This window comes from Zea mays, chromosome 4 (assembly GCF_902167145.1).
Source record: "Zea mays cultivar B73 chromosome 4, Zm-B73-REFERENCE-NAM-5.0, whole genome shotgun sequence".
Classification (NCBI taxonomy): domain Eukaryota; kingdom Viridiplantae; phylum Streptophyta; class Magnoliopsida; order Poales; family Poaceae; genus Zea; species Zea mays.
The window spans coordinates 167,973,174-167,995,317 of record NC_050099.1 but is presented as its reverse complement, the minus strand read 5'-3'; the positions used below and the strand labels follow the sequence as shown (position 1 = coordinate 167,995,317).

Sequence of the window (22,144 nt, the reverse complement as noted above, 5' to 3'; positions counted from 1 at the left end):
AATATTATAGAATTATAGGAATTGGAATGAATCAATTTGGACATCATATGAATTTTCTATGATTAATACAAGTTCTAGCATTTAGTTTTACACTAAAAATCCATTTCTAATCTATTTTCTCTGATTTTCCAACTTTCTGGACTAGGCCTCAATTACCCGAAAAGGCAGGGGCCTCGGGGTAACATTTCTAAGACACAGGAAACAGTAGCCATGGACTGCGGGTTCTAATTTGCCTAAACCGAGGGGTTCCAGTGAAATTGGGCCCGCGAAGGGGTATCGTGAGATTCTGGCCGTTCGATCAGAAACTACAGGCTCCGATTAGATCGCAATTTTCTCCAAGCGGTACACCTCGCTAGCCGCCGGATCTCGCATCGACGGTTCTGATTCCCTGAAACACTCGTCGCCCCGAACTCTAATCCCAGTCGCCCAACTAAGATCCAATGGTTACAAACATATCCCCTTTCCCTACCATCCGAGGCTGCTCACCTAGGAATCAACGGCTAACACGCCGTCTTCTCCACGGCGCTATCCGCCGCTGCGCGCACCAGGCAGGCACAGCCCCGCCCACGGCCGCAGACGCCCCCACCGATGCGCGCAGTAATCACGCCACCACGTCAGACCTAGGTCGAGCGATGGTGATACCACGCCCCGCTACGCCGAGCCGAACGCCAGCCCAGATTAAGTCTAGCTGCCAAGGTGAGCTACGCCAGGAAGAAGAATAAGGCGAGAACGTGGGGGTGTTCCTTACCGAGGGATTGCGCGACGCAGGAGACCACAGCCGAAGTCTTGCGGCCCGACGATGCCGACGTGGATCCACCACGGCGGCCGCATGCTCTACCCCTGCTACGACGGCGACTCTATTTGTCGATGTGGAGGGTCACTGATTGTCGCATCCAAGGTATGCGGCGGCCGTTCTTTTTATATCCCGAATGCGAGGCCGAGGACCCAGTCAAATCCCACCGACCCGCCGAAATCGCGGATTCTGTTAGGCTTCGGTGCTCGTTTCAACGAGGAAGACGCCTGGAACGCCAGACCCACCACGCAACAACCCAAAGCGAGGCAAGCGTGCGTCCAAGGCAGCCAGGTGGGACCCACCGGTCGGTCCCAGGCGCACAGCGCGCAGCTCCCCTGGCGGAGGTTGAGCAGCACGTAGATGCATCCCTGGTCCATAACTCCATACGGTTCAGAATACGGAGCAATACTCGGGCCCAGTCATCAGTGGTACAATCGCACCTAGAGATGAGGTCACTACTAACGTCGGCATGACCTCACCACTCATGAATACATAAACAATTCCGGCAGCTCGTCAATTGTGTGCGCAAGCATGTGGTTTCCAGTCCAGGTCTGTTGGGTGAGCCGAGCCGGAGCTCCATGGCCCAGGTAACGTGTTTCTTTTTTTATTTCTATTTTTGTTGTTGTTTTCTAATTTAAATCTCTAAATTCGAATTTATGATTCAAACTTAGAGTCAAAGTCATCATGCCCAATCAAAATATCCAGCATGCTGCAAAGTTTTTATTTTTATTTTTATTATATATATATACTCATTGCTTTATTCATTTTAAGCAACTACTTCCAAGTGTATATTTTATACCCACCAAATATATGTTGTAATAAAATAATTTCTATTGCACAAATTTATTGATAGTTATTTCAGATACATTTCTAAATATTTTATCTAAAAAGAATAACTTAATTTTATATTGATTTTTTTCGTATTATTCTATTAGAAATCCCTAGTAATATTTTTGATTGCTACAAATTCTACTTTTCAAACTTAAACTTGTCTTAAAATTTTGAGTACAAAGGTAAACATGTAAGAACTCCATCATGAGGTGCATAATTCTATATCTATTTATTTTGTTATTTGGTCAATATAATTATATTATTTGAAACGCACACATAGAAGAAACTCAATTAATCTCCCAAGGTTCCATAAATTCCTCAAGACATTAACTTATACTATATTTATTTATTTATTTATTTATTTATTTATTTATATCCTTATTTTTCGTTGATACAAATTTTGGGCTCTACAATGGTCAGTCGATGACAGAAGAAACGAGTGAGCCACGAGTGGGCTTGCGCTAGGGAAGAGAATCGAATGGCTTAAGTGGAGAATTGACTGAGCAGTGAAGCATTGAGAGAGAAATAGATCAAAACCTAGTTTTCATTATATTTGTCCACGCTTTCTATACAAAAGTTTATTTATTTTGCTGTGTACGTAAACCTAGGTATAAGGGTTAAAGAAATTAAGGTGGGACCATGACACACCTTGCCCATCCCTTAGATCCGCCCCTAGTTTGTTTGCCTCTTAAGCTATTTAAGCTGAATCATTATATGAACTAGATTGTCGTCCTGACCGTCGCTATAAGTTATTTTAGAAGAAGAAAAAATAACATATATTTAATCTAAATTTAACAGCCAATATTTATCCCCAACTTTATGACGAACATCTATTCTTTCCATTTCATTCTAGTCTATCGTTATTTTCAGTCACGACTCATGAGCATCCACGGGCACGTCGTTTGTTGTGCTTTCTGTGCCTTCGTGTTAACGGAAAACACGAGCAGAGCGCTAGTCACGGGCGGGCGTAGAAAAAACGCAGAGTTCGGTGGCTGTCCACACTCCACACGCACTCATCTTCGTCGCGTCGACAAACATGTTCGGACGCCACACGAGGCACATGCCATGCGAACCACCACCCGCACATTGTGAATGGCGTTTTGCCGTTTTCTCATGCTTGTCGTCGGTCCCACCGCCCACGCCGGTCTCGTTGCTGCCGCCGGTAGCCCGGTGCTCTTTGAGTCTTGACTTTGGCTGGGCGCCGTCGGATTGAGCCAGTCTGGTTGGTCGCTGGCCATGACACCGACATTCCTCCTTGATATTTTTTGGAGGTGGAAATATCATTCCGGCCTTTTGTATTTTCATACGTACAACCATACAACTTAAATAATACATCATCTCAATAATCTGTAGATCAAACAAACTTTAAATTAAAACATGATATGGATTCGTCTCAGGTAGTCAGGTCAGTCGGGGGCCGACTCGTAAGCGAAATTCTAGAGTGGGGAGGCTGGCGAGACCTGGAAAGTCTCACGCTATCCACGGCACGTTTTTTTAGGATAGGAAGATTCTTCTACGGTGCCGGCTGAACCGATGATATGCAGTGTTCTCATCTCCGTTTCAGCATCTTGCGATGCGATGCCAGTATGTCTATGTCACTGCAATATTCACCCATATTCTCATTCCAAAATTAGTTGCCCGGTGGGAAAGGGGGAAGAAAAACACGTCGGTTCTTCCTTCTCCACGTTGTGCGTGTGCGCGTATCCAGATCCCCAACCCCTATCATTGCATGGTCGCCGGCGCCGCCAGACCGCCGTCGCCGTCGAAGCAGCGGACCAACCAAACCACCTGCCACTGCCGCTCTGCCAGCGGCGACGAGCACTACAGGAAACTGGTTAAAGAACGTGGGTGAAAAACCGTCGAACTTAATGTAATAAGCCGTCGAACTTACCATAACAACGTGGGTTTACCGACGAATATAGCCGACGGCGATTTTTGGACGAACTTAGAGAAGTAAGTTCGACGGCCCCGACGAACTTAACATTAAGAACGTGGGTACCGTCGAACTTAACATTAAGAACGTGGGTACCGTCGAACTTAACTTTAAGAACGTGGGTTTTTAAGTTCGACGGGAGCCGTCGAATTTTTTCGCATAAGTTCGACGGCACCCACGTTCTTACATTTAAGTTCGACGGGGCCACGTGGCCGTCGAACTTATGGGTCCTGCGTGGGTCGGCGAGGGCTGCCCACTAAGTTCGACGGTACCCACGTTCTTAACGTTAAGAACGTGGGTACCCACGTTCTTAAGCATTTTCCAGAAAAAAAATAAAAATTACAGAAATAAAAAATTAGACACACATAATATCACATGCAACACAGAATATCACATACAATATAGATTTCAAACACATGGATATATGTTCATATCACAAATTCACACAAGTCCAAATACATAAGTTCACAAATTCACATAAGTCCAAATACATAAGTTCACATTTTTTGTTCACAAGTTCGAACATTAGCTCGATCGCTCTCGATCAGGACATCGGAATGTTGTTCGTAGCTCCACCACTAGAATTGAGACATATGTCCGCAAAGTCATCGTGAGGGGGAGGAGTCACTTGATGAGAGCCGAAATCCTACAAAATAAACTAAAATTCTCATAAATATACAACTGGCATTAAATCAGATGTACACAAAGATATAGGAAAGCATGATAAACAAAAAATAATAATTGTGTGTCCCTAAGTATCAATATTTTCTTGCACATATTTGGTCAAAGGTAAAAGTATTTGACCTCTTGGATCAACTGATTGCAGGAATAAGAATGATAGATTTAACCAAATACATCAGAATGTATTCTCAATTCCCATAGCATACATGGGGTTACCAGGGTGGGTCTGTCTGCAATGATAAAGTAAACACAAGAAATATCATTAGGACAAAGAAATTTTGTTTAATGTTTCAACAAAACACCACAATCAAGAATCGTCTCCTGCTTCAGTATATCCAGACTGTCTCCTGCAAAGGAATCACAGGTAGACCCTAATTCATTAAAAGTTCAAAGTAACTCTACTCACAGAATGGGATGAGATGTAGAAGTAAATGTCAATGTATCATTCAGAAAAGTGCAGAATTTTATATCCTACTGCTTAAATGCCCGTGGAAATTGAGCAGAATCTGAGACAAGTTACTGCAGCCATAATTTTTATTTAATTCCTCATTTGAAGTTGATAAAACTAACCTCTTAAACTCAAACCATCCTATTCTTTCTGTTTAAGGCGATAATCATGTTCCAATCTATCCAAAGCATGCAATTCATGATATGATTCCTGAGTGCAAAAAAGTAGGAAAAAAAATAAGTAATGTGATGCTAATAACCAGAATAAGAAGGCCAAATTGGCCGATGACAAAAATACACAAATTCATCAATGGTGCTAGGGAAGTAGGGATTCCTTATCCAAATAATACAATTATACTTCTCCTAGCCACTTCAGAAAAAATATACGTAGATAGCATTTGGCGTCACTTTTGACTACTAATTCATGTGGCTTCGATACAGAAGCAGCCAAAATGGAATTGTATATTATGAAATAAGTAACTGGAAATCACATGAATAAAATCATTTTATTCTCAAGCAAGTTCAGATAGGCTAGCAAATAAGACATTGAAGCCAAACAAATCAGGCCATCCTTACAACTGTATTTTGAACACATGTAACCAGTTTTTGCATCACTGATTCTGCTTTTCCTTTCAGATAACTTCGTGGGGCTAGTTCGGATGCCAGCCTAATGGAATACAAACAGAAATAAAGTTAGTAGCCTAAAGTAAACGCGTCCACAAACTCAGGTACTGAGAAAAAAACTATACTTTTCAAAGTAGCGGTCCAAGTTATGCCACTGAGGATCCTTGCAATAGTTTCCAAAGCGAATGACCTCTTTTGTAAATACTTCTAACTCTTCCCTGATGGAATTAACTAATTAAGGTATTGTTTCAATATAAAAATAAAAGGCACACTACAGTTTTCCATACATTTTGAACAGGGTAACACGCACGACAAGCATGGATAAATTAGGCCATAATTACATGATAAGAAGTGAACACAAGCACAAACCTTTTGTCGGCAGCTGCCATCTTGAGCAGTTCATCAAAATCTTTGGATATAAAAAAAATGATTGGTAGGACGCACCTTCTGCATAACTCTGTACTGTACGCGATCAACAAACAAGAAAGAGCACCTCAACTTCGCAACGGAGAAGAGCGTCCCGTACCACAGCCAGAACCCAAAAATGACTCCAGCGATCACACGGTAGTACAACCCTGACAGTTTGTTCAACGAGAGGAACAACATATTGCTTAGCCCTGGAGGAATGGCTCCTGACAGTTTGTTCAACGAGAGGTCAAGTGACTCAAGAACGTTCAAGCTTCCGATGCTGCTAGGAATTCCACACGACAGACGGTTTCTCGACAGGTTCAGAAACTGGAGGCCTTGGAGATTGGTGAGCTCGTCAGGGATGCAATGCGACAAGGAGTTGCCCGACAGATCGATGCCTGTCATCAGCTCGAGTATCCTCTGGAACCTGAGCTTCTGCCCCTTCCAGATGATGTCGATCCGATCCTGGTAGATGGACCCGTCCAGCGATCCTGTGCTGGAGTTGATCTTGGGGTGCTTCATGGAAGCCAGGTCTCCCAGCTCTCTCAGGATCAGCCCCGTCAGTCCGTTGTGGGCTAGGTCCAGCAGCTGGAGCTGCGAGAGCTGCGACAGCTCCGGAGGGATCTGGCCGCTGAAGTTGTTCGAGCTGAGCCTAAGGATCTTCAGCGCCAGAACGAAGGTCCCGATCCAGCGATGGATGTCGACGTAGAACCTGTTGTTGTCGATGTCTACGGTGGGCGGGCGCGGTGGAGGAGCGGTGGCGGCGGCGCGCGCGGTAGAGGAGCGGGGGCTGGCGGGCGCACGGTGGGGCGGTGACGGCGGGCGCGGTGGCGCGCGGTGGAGGAGCGGTGGCGGCGGGGGCGCGGTGGAGGAGCGGGTTGGTGGCGGCGCGCGCGTAGGCGAGAAAGAAGAGAGACGCGTGGGTCGCTAGGGATTTAGGTTTTTGGGATAAGTTCGACGGTGTCCACGTGGCCCACGAACTTAATTTAAGAACGTGAGTACTCACGTCCCTAATACGATAAGTTCGACGGTTTTAGCTAGGACGCACGAATTTAAACTAAGAACGTCGGTACCCACGTTCTTAAATTAACTCATGAACTTAACTCAATTAAGAACGTCGGTACCCACGTTCTTAAATTAACCCACGAATATTTATTAGTTTCTTGTAGTGGAGTGAAAACCAGGCCAGGGGTCAGAGGGAGGGAGCGCCAGTGGGCGGGTGAGAGCGCGGCCCACCGCCACTTGGCGAAAAGCACAGCGCACGTGGCGCCTGCCCGAGCGCTCCGCTCCGTTATCCTCGGCGCGCAGGCAAATGACGGCCCCGCCCCTGGTGAAAAGCGCAAAAAGGGCACTCCCGCCTCCCGGGTCCCGCGCCGCGAGGTGGGCCCACTTCCGCCCGCCCTCATCCCCCTTCCACTTCCCCCCTCATCACGTCCTCTTCCAGTCTCCACTCTCCACGTGTTCCATCCCATTCTCCTCCCCGCGCCCCGTCCCCCTCGCCTCGCTTATCCCCCGGACCCGGCCGACCCCTGCTCTGCTCGACGTGTTGGCAAAACCTCCTCCTAGTCCTCTCGCAGAAGGAGCTTGTTTTCTTTACCGGCGCGGCAACAGCGAAAGCTTCTCGATCTCTCTCCCCGCTGCTCCGCCGCTGGGTACGGTGGTTCCGCGCCTCGGACGCGCCCGTGCGGGTTGGTTGGATCCGAGCTCTGTGCAGAAGCGCCGCCGCGACACGGTCGGTGAGCGCTCTTTCTGGCTGCTGTTTTCATCGCGAGCTTGGATTCAGACATTCGGTGCCGTCCATGCAAGGGGTAGACGGATTTGGGTGAGGAGTCTATTGCTTCTTCGATCGGGGATTGAGTGTTTGGTCTACCGTCCTTGTTTATTTAGCTCGTCGGTGTTCCAGGGAGTTCGACGTGTATGGGTGTAGTGTGTTGGGCTGACAAGTCTGAACTCTATTTTTTTTCCTTTCTTTCCTCTTTGCGGACACTTCACGTTTTTATTCCGTGTCGCGTAGACCGTACGCGAGTGGTTCGGTTTGTTTGATTTCGCCCTTGCGCAGGCGGCCTCAGCTGCTAAAGTCTTGATTAACCCCGTCTAATTGCTTGTATCTGCAGCCAGTTCATCTGGAAAGGGTTTTATCTGTTCTTTTACAAAGGTTGCTTTTGCCTACTGACGCGTGAATATCGAATAGTGATGATAGTATATTCGCGCTTTGCTTGTACGTGTCTGTACTCTGTTGTCCCTTCTGTTCAAAGCGGCAACTATTCATCTGCGTCGAAAGGGAATCCTTTTGCAGCGTGAATTTGACTGTTCTTGAGCGAAATTTGCCGCGTTTATTTGAGTGGCGCAGAGAGTCCGCTGGCTTCCAGCCTTCCACGAGTAGCCGGCAAGCGACCAGATAGAGGGAAAAAAGAGAGGGTTAGTGGTGCACTGGTGCTTAACACCTGTATTTGTTGTACCTGAAGTTTGGCATATGGCCACTTATTCTGTGCCACACTTACCGGTCATGTGCATGGAAAGCGTCCATTCGATATGCCAAGATATGAACATGCCACTTAAAATGATAACTTGGGACCAGGGAGCCATTTGCAATAGAGGTCGCAAAAAGTTTGGTTGCACTTCGTCCTATTTGTCTCTCACTCACTCAGTCACTCCTATGTGCTGATATGCTGTGCTAAGCTGGCATGAAAGACTCTTGACTTCTTCAGAGCATTGATGCCAATTGCAATAAAAGCGTTTGTTTGTCTCCAAGATGACTATTCATCACTCTATCTTTCGGTGGTACCAAATGCATTATGGTCACTCTATTTGAAGGTCTTTTGAATTTACTCTGCTTACCTCCCCCTTATGCTTTACAGAGATTATATGCTTTGCCAATAGCGTAGTCCCAAATTATGGAAGCCCCCTTAGATTACATGTCTGTACTTCTATTCTGAAACTTCTTGTAGTTATCTAATGCGCTGGCTGACAGATATAGGAAGAATATCTAAATCTCAAATTTTCTGTGAGGGCCTCAGGGGAAGCGTCCTATGTAGCTAAATGAGGGAGCGGTTCTGTGTTATCTATGGGTGACAATGAGCTCTAAATTTTACACTATAAGATTTAATGATCGGATCATATTAGGATCAGGCCCTACCATTTTGTGAAGAAGCATTTGGATTGTAATCCATTACCATCCCTAGTGTTATCATAAGACTGTCACTAGCTCGTGGCAGAGTGTATGTAGATGCATATTTTTGCTGATGTGGAACAGAATAGGTATCTGTTTGCATGGCCTGGGGAAAAGTTGCCAATTTTTCTCAATACTCAAATTTTGTCTCTATGCGAAACAGTCAGAAGTAACTATAGGTTTGCTGTATTGTTACTCATTGTTTACTTCTTAATGCTTGTATCACATAGAATTCCACTGGATCCAGCTGCTGAACGGGGTACCAGAAGGTGGATTTGGTAGTAGCACTGAACAGCGAGTGGAATTTCTCTAATACTGTCCAGGATCATGGTTCCTCTCTGTGGTTTCTGTGGGAAACAAAGGTCAATGATCTACTGCAGATCGGATGCGGCATCATTGTGCTTATCATGCGACCGTAGCGTTCATTCAGCTAATGCACTGTCTCGGCGTCATAGAAGGACCCTTCTTTGTGATCGTTGTGGTTTACAGCCTGCATCAGTCCGATGTCTTGAGGACAACACATCACTTTGCCAAAACTGTGATTGGAATGGGCATGATGCAGCATCAGGGGCTTCTGGGCATAAAAGGCAGGCCATAAACTGTTACTCAGGGTGCCCATCATCAGCAGAGCTTTCGAGAATCTGGTCATTTATTATCGATATCCCGACTGTAGCTGCTGAGCCCAACTGTGAGGATGGGCTAAGCATGATGACAATTGATGACAGTGATGTGACTAATCATCACGGTGCTTCAGATGATAAACGATTGTTGGAAATAGCTAACACAGCACTCATGAGTGATCCACCTTCACCTGACAAGCTTAAACCTCTGATAGGCTCTTCTTCTGGAGATGGGTTTGATGTTCTGCCTCTAGCCACAGATCAGCCTGCTGGACCAGTTTCAGCGACACCTAAGGTGCGATGTGCCTTTTCATTTTTTCCTCCAAGAATGTTTCTGAACGTTGTGCTTTGTTTTTTGCATGTCAAAAGACTTGTTGCTTATGGCATGCAAGTTACGTACACATATAAAATAAAGAATGTTTTCATATGAATATAGCATAAACATGTAGCTTGGTTACTGTTTCAGTCTTGCATCAGCACAGAAAGTAGTACGTGGAAATTATTCCTTAGTGATGATTCCCTTTTCTCTATTTAACACTGCCTGTCTGTTTTTTCCTGCTGAGCTCTCAATGCCCAAGTATGTTCTTTTTACAATGAAAATTCCATTTTTGTAACAAGTTATTAGATACATTTGCGTCAATGGACAGTTGCAAGTTGCATTGGTTCGTATTGTTTCAGATCTTGTTTATCACCAGTCCCTTTTTAAAGAAAAATATGATCTATTGTCGTTGTATTCTTATCAGATGCTTGTTACATCTCTCAGGTACCTTATGCCAGAGATGACAATAAGTTCAATGATGGCATGTATGAAGACTTATGTGTGGATGATGCTGACCTGACATTCGAGAATTATGAAGAGCTATTCGGTACCTCTCACATTCGAATAGAGGAACTCTTTGATGACGCCGGAATTGACAGTTACTTTGAAATGAAGGAAACACCGCCTTTTGATTTCAATGAGGTATGTACTATTCTTCTATACTCTTTGTGATTCTAAATTAGTGACATTTTAGGATATCAACATAGTCTAGAAGGTGTCAATTCGGCTAGGGATTTCTATGAAAATATGGCAGTTCATACAAAGCTAACTAAGTGCTATAAAATTACTTCATGTAACATGTATCTTACACTGTCAAAGCACACAACTATCATATCTGATGGCCGAAGTATATATTTTCATTTGAAATTTTCCTCAAGCTCATGCATCGTCTACACCAACTTGCCGAGCCATCCTGGGACCTGGGTAGCTTGGGCCCAATCCGATGACAGGAACAAACCTGCAGGGGATCACTGGAATCACCTCCAGACCCTTCTCCCCCTCTACCGGGCCATCACTTCGGTCTGTGTTGGAAATGGCACGACCACATCGTTCTGGTTGGACGACTGGCTCCCCTTTGACCCGATCGTGGAACACCTGCCAGATCTCGATCCGCAGCCATGTGACATGTTGAACCAACTGTTAGCCAGGTTATGCAAACTGGTGTGATCAACAACCTGAGAACTCGCCTCAGTCGAACTGCCCAACGGGAGAGGCCATTCTCCAACTTGCTCTGAACAACGTGGATATCACTGATCTGCCAGATCAGCGCCGGAGGTCCCCTCATTGACAGCACTGGCAAGTTGCACTCCGGAGCCCTTTACACAATGATCCAATCTCTGTCAGCCCCCAACCTAGAGGAGCCTGACTTTGTGTGGAACGGTTGAAGCTCTTTATGTGGCTCCTCAATCAAAGCAAAATCAACCACAAAGTAAGCTTGGTCGAGAAAGGTGTGATTGCCAACCCCATCTGTGACCTCTGCCTTCAAGCAGACGAAGACTGCCACCACATCTTCCTCTGACCTCTGGTGCCACTATGCAGCTTCCTTCTGGCACAGCGTCGGGGGTCCAAATCCCCCCTGGACCTGACAACGTCCAAGCTCTGGGATATCACCCTCCCACCTGCACCTGCTGCCCCACGACACCAGAGCGCTCTCGTCCATCTTTGCTGCTGGGCCATTTGGAAACACCGGAACAACGTCGTCTTCAACCAAACGCTTCCTTCAGTTCAGAGAATCCGAAGACAGTGCCTTGAAGAAGCTAGATTCTGGAGATGTAGAATTAGAGGCGACTCTAGCGAAATAGACGCATGGTGTAATCTCTTCATTAGCATGTACCTTGAAACACCCCCTCCCCCCCTGTGTTGTAACCCCGGCTACCTTGCTGCTCCTATCAATCAATATATTAAAATCAGGTGGGGACAATCGTCCCCCCTATAAAAAAAACTGTGGGAAAGAGAGCTCCTGTGCTTAGTTCCCCAACCTACTTGTAGTTGGCCAGGGTTAGTTTATTTTCTTACCTCAGTTGTTATTTATGGTTTCTGTTAATTTCACTCATCAAGCCTGAGTTCAGGACATTTTGGCACTTGAAGTATTATAAGTTTATTTTCCATCCATAGAATACCCTATTTTTTTAACAAAACTCAATAAATATTATTATATACACAAAAAGATCAAATGTTGTTGCTTTACTAAAATTCTTGGTCATTTTTTATGTTTTCAGCAGCCCAAAATTGTGCAGCTACAATGTAGCGATGTGGTACCAGCTGATTGTGCGATGTCAAACACAGGGGAAAGGGCTGATTCCAGCCTTTGTATTCCTGTTAGGCAGGTCAGATCTAGTATATCCCATCCCTTATCTGGTTTGACTGGTGAGAGCAGCGCTGGAGATCACCAAGACTGTGGGGTGTCACCAATTCTCCTCATGGGCGAGCCACCCTGGTATTCTCCTGGTCCAGAAGGCTCATTAGCTGGAGGAAGCAGAGATAGTGCTCTCACACGATACAAGGAGAAGAAGAAGAAAAGAATGTAAGCACGTTTAAATGTCTGCTTGAGGTTGTTCTGCGCTTAACATTCATAGATCGTGGCTATCTTTTTAAGGCAAAAAAATGTCTCCAACCTTCTGTGTCTCTTGTTTCTAGTTTCGATAATGCATTTTCCTTGCAGAAGTCGCTGATTCACCTTTCCTTTTCACGAATTTGGTCGACAGGTTTGACAAGAAGATCAGATATGCTTCTCGCAAGGCTAGGGCAGACGTGAGGAAGAGGGTCAAGGGACGGTTTATAAAGGCTGGCGAAGCGTATGACTATGATCCACTAAGTCAAACTAGAAGCTACTGAGACTGCTGAGCCTTGAATGCGGCTGCTTGTTGATCGTCCAGTGTCAGCCTAGCAAATCTTCAACGGCTCGTCTGTTGTAGGTCGTTGCGCTACAGGCAAGATTACTGGAGAGCACAGCGATTGCAAATTTGCAATGCACGCATCAGAGCCTGCAGTTGAAATACGAAAAAAAAAGGTTAAGAAGAGGTACCAAGGGTTGGGATGAATGAAAAAAAAGGAAATACGACGCGAACTTGCCGGACGCCTTGTGGTTTGGATGGAGCATACATATTCATTCTTCAGTTCATCTGCAGATGAGAGTGATTTGGATCAGCTCTGCCGTCTGTGCGTTGAACAGATGCAGTTATGGGCGCTCGTCCTCCGGCTGTGTCTACCGCTGCGTGCAAGGACCTGCGTCGGCCACGGTGTTCGGCAGTGAGCTGCCAGGATTTTACAGTCTGGGTAACAGCCTAACAGGATCCCCTTATTTATTACCTCCCAGCTTGCGCTCTGTAACAATATTATTTGTGAAGCACAACATTCTCTTGTCAGGAGATTGTTTTCGATCGTGTGTTTATGTTTGTAGATGGACGCAATATTGGTAAAAAGAAGTAGCCGTCATGAAGTGTGTTCTTGTCGGATCGCATATAGCACTGGGGATGAGCAGGAGAATCACACATATTTCATCTGGACGTCGAACCTCTAACTATTCTATGCCAGAGTAACCTTCTTGTGCTTTGTCATGCACTATAGTCATCTGATATATGCTTTACTATTTATACGCACTCCTTGCGCACTGCATCGGCCTCGTGTCAAGAATCCCTAAGCCTATGTGGGCTAATAACAGACTGTTGAGCACCAAAATGAGGTGCGGACGGTCCGGCCCTGAGGCCGGACGGTCCGCGGTCCGGACAGTCCGCGCACGCGCAGAATAGATTAAGGTTCCGAGTTTTGTGCTATGTTTGTTAGCTATATCCGCGGAATTAGCTCGGAATCCGGTCGTGTAAAGGGTCCAGCCCCCCTCCTCTATAAAAAGAGAGGCCTACGGCCGATTTGTAAAAAACAATCGAATCAATACAATTTTTATTCGCATTTTATCCTAGGAGTAGTTCTAGTCTAGTTTAGGTTTAGCCTCTCAATCCCCAAATTCTTCGTCTCTCTTCGGCTCTACGTCGATCAGAGGAGTCTAGGTCGGCCGGCCCGAGCCTAGACACCACCTAGGATCTCTCCTCCCCGACGGGGTCCCTCCCGGGAGCGAGATCCAGGCGCCGCCGGCGACTTCCGCCGCCTCTGCGCACGCGCGGACCGTCCGGCCCCAGGGCGCGGACCGTCCGGCCGTCAGGCAGAGAAGCCCTAGCCGCGCACCAGGCCGCGGACCGTCCGGCCCCAGGCCGCGGACAGTCCGCCCCTGCGCAGAGAGTACCACCGCGCCTCGCACCAGGCCGCGGACCGTCCGGCCCCAGGCCGCGGACAGTCCGCCCCTGCGCAGAGAGTACCACCGCGCCTCGCACCAGGCCGCGGACCGTCCGGCCCCGCGCGCGGACCGTCCGCCCCTGTGCAGAGAGCACCGCCGCCGGTTCTTCTTGAGTATTTGGCGCTCCGAAAAGGCGTCAACATACTTTTTGGCGACTCTGCTGGGGAAGACATATCTAAGCTCATCAAATCGGCCCTCAATGGCCGGTTCAAGGGATAGCTCTGATATTTCTCCAAGCAACATCATAGAGCCGACTTGGGAAACCTTGCCGGCCGACGAGCAGCTCCAGTTCGAGGAGCACAAGGAGCGGATGATCCAGGAGGCGAAAGCAAAGTTCTTGGCCAACTTCAAAGTGGACAGGAACAACAAAGTCGTCCGACATCGGGCAACGGATCCGGCTTCGCTCCAACCCACGCCAGATATCCCCAATGTAAGTAATACCAACGATCTGCAATCTCTTAGAAATTATGTAGAAGATCAGCGTGAACAAATGCAGAACATCATAGGGGGTATGCAAAGCGATCTTAAGAGACTAGTACGTGCATTTGATAAATCTAGTACCGCAAATTTTCCTTCGCACGAGGTTGAGTTAGGAGATAACGTGTGTAACACATCGGCTACAGGTTGTCACGACCAGTCACAACCCCTTTATGGGATGCCGATGGACACATACCCTAATCAACCGCAAATCGGCAGCAAACCAGTCGATCTGCACATGCCCGGACCGTCCGCACGTGAGCGCGGACCGTCCGGGCCAGCAACAGTCGGGCCTATTTTTAATGAGTTACCTAGATATGCGCCCGAGCCACCACACACGGCACAGAACCTAAACTACCCAGTCGGACCGTCCGCGTACAACAACGGACGGTCCGCACATAATCACGGACGGTCCGGGCCAATGTCCGGGCAGTCCGCACATGACCTTTTTGAGGAGGATTGTTACCGGAATCCTCACCCGTCCCAGCAGCACTTCCCATCGCACTATACAATGCATCAACCCATTAATTCAAGGTCCAGAGCCCAGGAAAGCTTTCCGGCCCCACCCAGGAGGCCGGAAAGAAACGATCAAACCTATGACCCATATAGGGCAAATGAAAATGCACCACGTAACTCAAACCAATGGGGGGAAAGACAGCATGCTAATATCCAGCCAACCCCACCTATGTTTGACCAGAGAGCCGGTGGTCTCGCACCGGCTGCCATTGATATAGTAAGGGAAGAGATAGCCGGGGCGTTCCGAGATAAGCTCGGAGTAAGCATGGTCCCTGGGGGGCAATCATATCGGAAACCTTATGACAACCGATTTGATCACCACCCATACCCACAGGGAACCAGGATACCCGAATTCGCAAAATTTTCGGGTGATCAAGGGAAAAACACACGCGAACATATAGGCCAGTTCTTAGCACAATTGGGAGAATTGGCCGACACAGAGGCATTTCGCGTACGTTTATTTTCATTATCGCTAACAGGAACCGCGTTTGCATGGTATGCCACTTTACCTCCTAATTCCATCTCATCATGGGGGGATCTAGAACAAAAATTTCATGATCATTTTTTCTCCGGTGACTACGAGTTGGATTTGGTAGATTTAGTGTCGTTGCGACAGACAAAAGATGAATCGGTTAATGATTACATCCGGAGATTCCGAGATACGAGAAACCGATGCTTTCAAATTCATTTAGCAGAGAAACAGCTAGTAGGATTAGCCTTTAATGGTCTGCGATATTATTTAAAAGAAAGATTAGAAGGCATCTAATTCTTTACACTAGCACAATTACACCAGAGAGCTTTGGCTTGTGAAAGCCGAAGCAAAGAAACTGCTAAAACAATTCGTCACAACGTACATGTAGTAGAATGCGACCAAAGTAGCTCAGAAGACGAATCAACAGAGGTGTATGCTGCTGAAATGGTTTGGCCAAAGCAGGCCAAATCTTCGGCTTGTGCCTCCTTACAGCCGGTTCAAAAGAAACGGCAAGAGGAGGTTAAATTTACATTTAATGTTGGTAAGTGTGATAGAATATTTGATGAATTACTTAAGAATGACAACATTAAAATAAATCACACTGTTCCATCCGCCGACGAGCTAAAACGTCGTGCATATTGCAAGTGGCATAACTCATTTTCTCATGCCACTAATGATTGTAATGTATTTCGGCGACAGATTCAATCGGCCATTAACGAAGGACGATTGAAATTTCAGGAAATGCAGGTGGATACAGAGCCCTTTCCGATGAACATGATTGACTTCGAGGGCAAGAAAGTCCTGATTCGGCCAAATACAGCTGATAAAGGCAAAGGCAAGGAAACAATCATCGGCAATGCTAAAAAGGCCGATGGGGATTGTAAAGCCTCTTGCAGGAAAGTGGTTGCCGAGAAGACTCCCGATGGAGGGGAGACCCTGAAGGTGACCATCACAGCCTCTAGCATTGGGGGGCAAGCGCAGACGGGAAGACAGTTGCAGGAACCCGTGCTGCGCATCACGGACAGTCCGCTGTCCAGACGCGGACGGTCCGACGCTTCGCCGGACGGTCCGGAGGACTCTGGTGGACGGTCCGGCCGTGCTCAGGACCCCCAGCGACCACGTACCTTCAAACCACGACGACCCGAGATAGGTACGTGGAAAACCAATACATTTAAAGCAGCTGGTCGGCTGATCAAGCCTGGCCCGACTTTCGATCAATTGTTGTCTAAATACGTGAAAAAGAAGGTCGGCCCTAGTGACCGGCCACCAAAGCGACCCCGCTCACCCATTCATGAGCAACGTCAGGTCAGGCCGATTGGATCACCTCACCAATCGGATGAAATGAAAGGTCCTATTGTACAATTGAGACCTAACATGCCAACATGGACACCTCCACCTCCATATCCACCTATGCCATATCCATACACATATTTACCTTCGCCATATGTCCCAAATCAAATGTGGGGCATGCCACCATATCCATTTGGGATGCCACAGTACCCCGCCTGGGGGGCACCCCAAACATCTGTTTTTGACAGGTTGACGCCACCAGTACAAGACCGATTGAGCACTGCTCAATCCGGTCACCAGGCACAAACCCAACAGGATTGCCGGACTACTCGGCCTTCCAGGCCGACCAATCCGGCAGGGGGGCATATGCCTGCAGCAACTCAAAAAACAACAAAAAAGGACATCATCAAAATAGGCACTGCAGATGTTGTCATACAACAAGATAATAAAGGGCCGATGATTTTCGGCGAATCGGCCAACACGATCGAAAAGGATACGGCTACCATCAAAACAGCCGATCCAAAATACTCCATGCCTCGATGGTGTCCAGCGGGATTGACACGATCCCAAAAGAGAAAATTACAACGCCTAAGAGCAAAGGAGAGCCAGGAGAAGGAGGCGGAAAAGACATTTAATGACACACATCCACTATACCCGCCACCGCAAAAGAAATGGAGACCGAAGGCCGTTGAGAAAAAACAAACAGCCACAGAAATAGAAAGTCAATCTGCACCAGGCGCGGACCGTCCGGCCTCTGCGCGCGGACAGTCCGTCGTTCACCAGGAAGTCTCTGGACAACCTGCACCAAGCGCGAACCGTCCGGCCCCCGCACGCGGACCGTCCGCCGTTCACCAGGAAGCCTCCAACGACACGACAACATCAATGGAAGAGGACGACCTGCTGGGAGAAGACCTGGTCGACTACGAGCCTTCTCCAGAACGCCCAGGTATGGATGTAAATATTATTACATTTTCTGCCGATTGTACTATCATCGGCGACGATGAACCTGTTGTTGCCCAGTTTGATTTTGGTCCTAAAGAAGCCGCCTTTACTAAACCAAAGGAATCGGTAAATCATTTAAAGCCGCTCTTCGTGCGCGGTCACATTGATGGGATACCGATTGCTAAGATGTTGGTAGACGGAGGGGCGACTGTAAATCTAATGCCTTATTCATTATACAGAAAATTAGGAAAACAAGATGACGAACTTGTCAAGACCAACATGACCCTCAGCGGTGTTGGAACTGATAGTTCGATCAAAGCCAGGGGAGTCACGTCCGTTGAATTAACCATCGGGACTAAGACCCTTGCTGCTGCATTCTTCGTCGCTGATGTAGAAGGAAATTACAGTTTAATTCTAGGCAGAGATTGGATTCACGCCAATCAATGTATACCTTCTACATTACATCAAATGCTAATACAATGGGTAGGCGATGACATAGAACAAGTACATGCTGATGTATCGGCCTGCATCGCTGTGGCCGATGCCCCTGTACTCTGGACTTATGAGACTGCTACATGTCTCACAGGAGTAGATTTTTCTGATTACCAATTCATAAGTATAGATAAGAAAGGTTTCATTCCTGTAATGCTAGAGCCGATGGAGAATTGGCTAAATCCTAAATAAAGTTTAAATGATGAATACACACAAAACTCATGAGTCTCTGGCCACGGACAGTTCGGCTTCCAAGGCTGGATGGTCTGGTCTTTCACAAAAGGGTTCGGACTTTAAGACCGAATATACATCACAGCAAAAGGACAGTATTACGGATGATCCGGTCCCCGAGACCGGAGAGTCCGCCGTCACACAAAGATCTTCTAATTCCTCTGTGGGAAACATAATAGAGGAATTCAGAGATCTTGATAAACTAGGACAGGGGTTTACATCGGCCGATCCTTTGGAGGAGATTGACATAGGAGATGGTAAAACTCCAAGGCCGACTTTTGTAAATAAGACCCTGGAGACCGATCCTAGAGATGAGATGATCGGTCTATTGAAGGAATATTCAGATTGCTTTGCTTGGAATTATACTGAAATGCCTGGATTAAGCCGAGAGATCGTAGAGCATCGGTTGCCTATTAAATCTGGTTTCAGACCTTTCAAGCAAAGAGCTAGAGCATTTCGTCCAGATCTTCTCCCACGTATCAAGGACGAAATCCACCGGCTGCTAGAAGCTAATTTTATCAGACCTTGCAGATACGCAGAATGGGTCTCCAATATTGTGCCGGTGGAGAAGAAGGAGTTAGGTAAACTTAGAGTATGCATTGATTTTCGCAATTTAAATAGAGCAACTCCTAAAGACGAATATCCCATGCCCATAGCCGACACATTAATCAATAATGCATCAGGAAATAGAATTATTAGCTTTCTTGATGGTAATGCCGGATATAATCAGATTTTCATGGCCGAAGAAGATGCGTCTAAAACGGCCTTTATATGTCCAGGCTTCATTGGTTTATTTGAGTGGGTTGTCATGACATTTGGTCTGAAAAATGCTGGTGCTACTTATCAGAGGGCTATGAATTTGATCTTCCATGAATTGTTAGGAAACACTGTGGAAGTTTACATTGATGATATTGTAGTCAAATCGGCTGAGTTTAGTTCTCATATAGCTGATTTGCGCAAAGCATTTGATAAAATGCGTCAGTATGGTTTGAAAATGAACCCACGTAAATGTGCTTTTGGAGTGTCGGCTGGTAAGTTTTTAGGATTTGTCATACATGAACATGGTATAGAAATAGACCCTGACCGAATCAAGGCTATTCGGAATGTGGGACCCCCGACCTGTAAGGTCGAGGTACAGAGGTTTCTCGGCAAGGTGAATTATTTACGAAGGTTTATTTCTAACCTAGCCGGGAAGATTGATGCGTTCACCCCTATTCTTCGGCTTAAGAATGATGCCGAATTCGCTTGGGGGCAGAACAACAAGAAGCATTTGATCTCATCAAAAAATACTTATCTTCGGCTCCCGTATTAAAAGCACCACGAGCAGGAGTACCATTCCGATTATACATTGCAGCTGAGGATAAGGTCATTGGGGCTGTTCTGACACAAGAAACCGAGGGGAAGGAGCATGTGGTGACATATCTAAGCCGAAGGTTGGTGGATGCTGAAACAAGGTACACTTTTATTGAAAAGTTATGCTTATGCTTGTTTTTTGCATGCACCAAATGTAGATGTTATTTATTGTCTAGTCATTGCACTGTTTCTGGTCAAGCCGATGTGATCAAATACATGTTGCATAACCCAATTATGAGTGGTAGAATTGGTAAGTGGGCTTATGCACTCGTAGAATATGACTTGGCCTATGAACCATTGAAATCTATGAAGGGCCAAGTCATAGCGGATTTCATTGTAGAACATCGGGTTAATGATATTCATGAACTAGACATGTCATACCTCACTATTACTCCTTGGACTTTATATTTTGATGGATCGGTTTGCAATGAAGGGCAAGGAATTGGCATTGTGCTTGTTTCACCAAGTAATGTCTCCTTTGACTTCTCTAGCCGATTGAAAACTTATTGCACTAATAATCAAGCTGAATATGAGGCCCTCCTATTCGGCTTAGAACTTTTAAATGGTATGGGAGTAAAACATGTGAAGGTATTTGGTGATTCTCAGCTGATTGTCCAACAAGTATTAGAAGAATATCAATGTTTTGATGGTGCTCTAAATAGTTACCTTGAGAAATGTTGGAGCATAATTCATTCTTTTGACGAATTCAGTATTCGGCATATCTCTAGAGTTGAGAATCATAGAGCTAACGATTTGGCACAAGATGCATCAGGTTATCGGATAAAGAGAGGAAAGTTTCACAAAACTGAAAATCTGATAACCGGTGCAAAGCCAAAATCCCAGGTCGCGGACCGTCCGCGTGATGACGCCGGACCGTCCGGGGTTACCAGAAATGTTCTTTTGATCAATTCGGCCGACAATGAGGCCGATGCAAGTGATTGGAGGACACCTATACTTAATTATCTACGAAATCCCAATATAAGGACAGATAAGAACATTCGGCGAACAGCTTTCAAGTATGTTTTGATGAGTGATGAACTTTACCGCCGAACAGTCAATAATATCCTGCTTAAGTGCTTGGGCCCAGATGATGCTATATTAGCCATGGCCGAAGTACATGAAGGAATTTGTGGTACTCATCAATCAGCTCCAAAGATGAAGTGGTTGTTGCGAAGGTCTGGTTTTTATTGGCCTAGTATGATAGCTGATTGTTTCAAGTACTACAAGGGTTGCCAAGTGTGTCAAAAATTCGGCTACCTACAATTAGTCCCTGCAGCCGAATTACATCCTATCATCAAGCCTTGGCCGTTCAGAGGATGGGGATTAGACTTTATTGGAGAAATTCATCCTTCATCCTCAAAGGGGCATCGGTTTGTGTTAGTTGCCACTGACTACTTCACCAAATGGACTGAAGCCGTTGCTCTAAAGAACATGACACACAAGGAGGTAATTGAGTTTATAACTGAGCATATTATTCATAGATTCGGCATTCCCCATACCTTAACTACAGATCAAGGTACTTCTTTCATGTCAAAGGAGGTACGTGAATTTGCTGAATTATACAGAATTAAGCTGCTTAATTCATCTCCATATTATGCTCAGGCCAATGGACAGGCCGAGTCTAGTAATAGGACATTGATTAATTTGATAAAAAAGAAGATATCTGATAATCCTAAACATTGGCATAATATTTTATCTGAAGCTTTATGGGCTCATAGGATATCTAAACATAGGGCTACTCAAGTGTCTCCTTTTGAGCTTGTCTATGGTCAGGAAGCAGTGTTGCCTGTGGAGATAAGTTTGAATGCTGTCAGGTTCGCCAGACAAAATGATTTAAATGCTACTGATTATTATAATTCAATGATGGATAATATTGATGAGGTGACCGACAAGAGGATGATAGCTTTGGGAGCAATAGAAAAGGACAAGATCATGGTAGCCAGGGCCTACAACAAGAAGGTCAAAGCAAAATCATTTCAAGTAGGGGACCTGGTGTGGAAGACTATTCTGCCTCTAAGGAATAAGGACCGGAAGTTCGGGAAATGGTCGCCAAGCTGGGAGGGTCCTTATAAAGTAAAACAAGTGATGTCTGGCAACGCCTATTTGCTACAAACATTACAAGGCAAGGATTTGCCTAAGGCTTTGAATGGGCGTTTCCTCAAACAGTATCATCCTAGTATGTGGCAAGATGCCTAAGAGAACCGATGTAATCTCATCGAGTTATTTGCTTTTGGTTTGCTCAGCTCCACCAAAAGGCA

At 46.1% G+C, this 22,144-nt stretch overlaps 1 protein-coding gene across 4 annotated transcripts; it reads left to right on the top strand.

The window, feature by feature from the left end:
* The first annotated feature begins 7,080 nt into the window (after positions 1 to 7,080).
* On the top strand, positions 7,081 to 13,416 carry LOC100193195 (uncharacterized). Of its 4 annotated transcripts, none has more exons than XM_008678309.4 (5): positions 7,081 to 7,453; positions 9,117 to 9,801; positions 10,270 to 10,467; positions 12,048 to 12,349; positions 12,531 to 13,416. In XM_008678309.4, the coding sequence occupies exons 2-5, from the start codon at positions 9,214 to 9,216 to the stop codon at positions 12,658 to 12,660; spliced, it is 1,218 nt and encodes a 405-aa protein (XP_008676531.1). In that variant the 5' UTR covers positions 7,081 to 7,453; positions 9,117 to 9,213; the 3' UTR covers positions 12,661 to 13,416. The 4 variants fall into 4 exon arrangements, with proteins under 4 accessions (XP_008676531.1, NP_001131822.1, XP_023157920.1 ...); NM_001138350.1 differs by having other exon boundaries at positions 7,147 to 7,453; positions 12,045 to 12,349; positions 12,531 to 13,259; XM_023302152.2 differs by having other exon boundaries at positions 7,155 to 7,449; positions 12,045 to 12,349.
* Positions 13,417 to 22,144: the final 8,728 nt, after the last annotated feature.

What these genes read in the sequence shown, in the direction of transcription:
- LOC100193195 (XM_023302152.2), top strand. Translation starts at nt 9,214, where the DNA reads ATGGTTCCTCTCTGTGGTTTCTGTGGGAAACAAAGGTCAATGATCTAC. An exon ending in CGCCTTTTGATTTCAATGAG is followed by an intron (nt 10,468 to 12,044) that starts GTATGTACTATT and finishes TTATGTTTTCAG; the next exon opens with CAGCCCAAAATTGTGCAGCT. An exon ending in GAGAAGAAGAAGAAAAGAAT is followed by an intron (nt 12,350 to 12,530) that starts GTAAGCACGTTT and finishes TTTGGTCGACAG; the next exon opens with GTTTGACAAGAAGATCAGAT.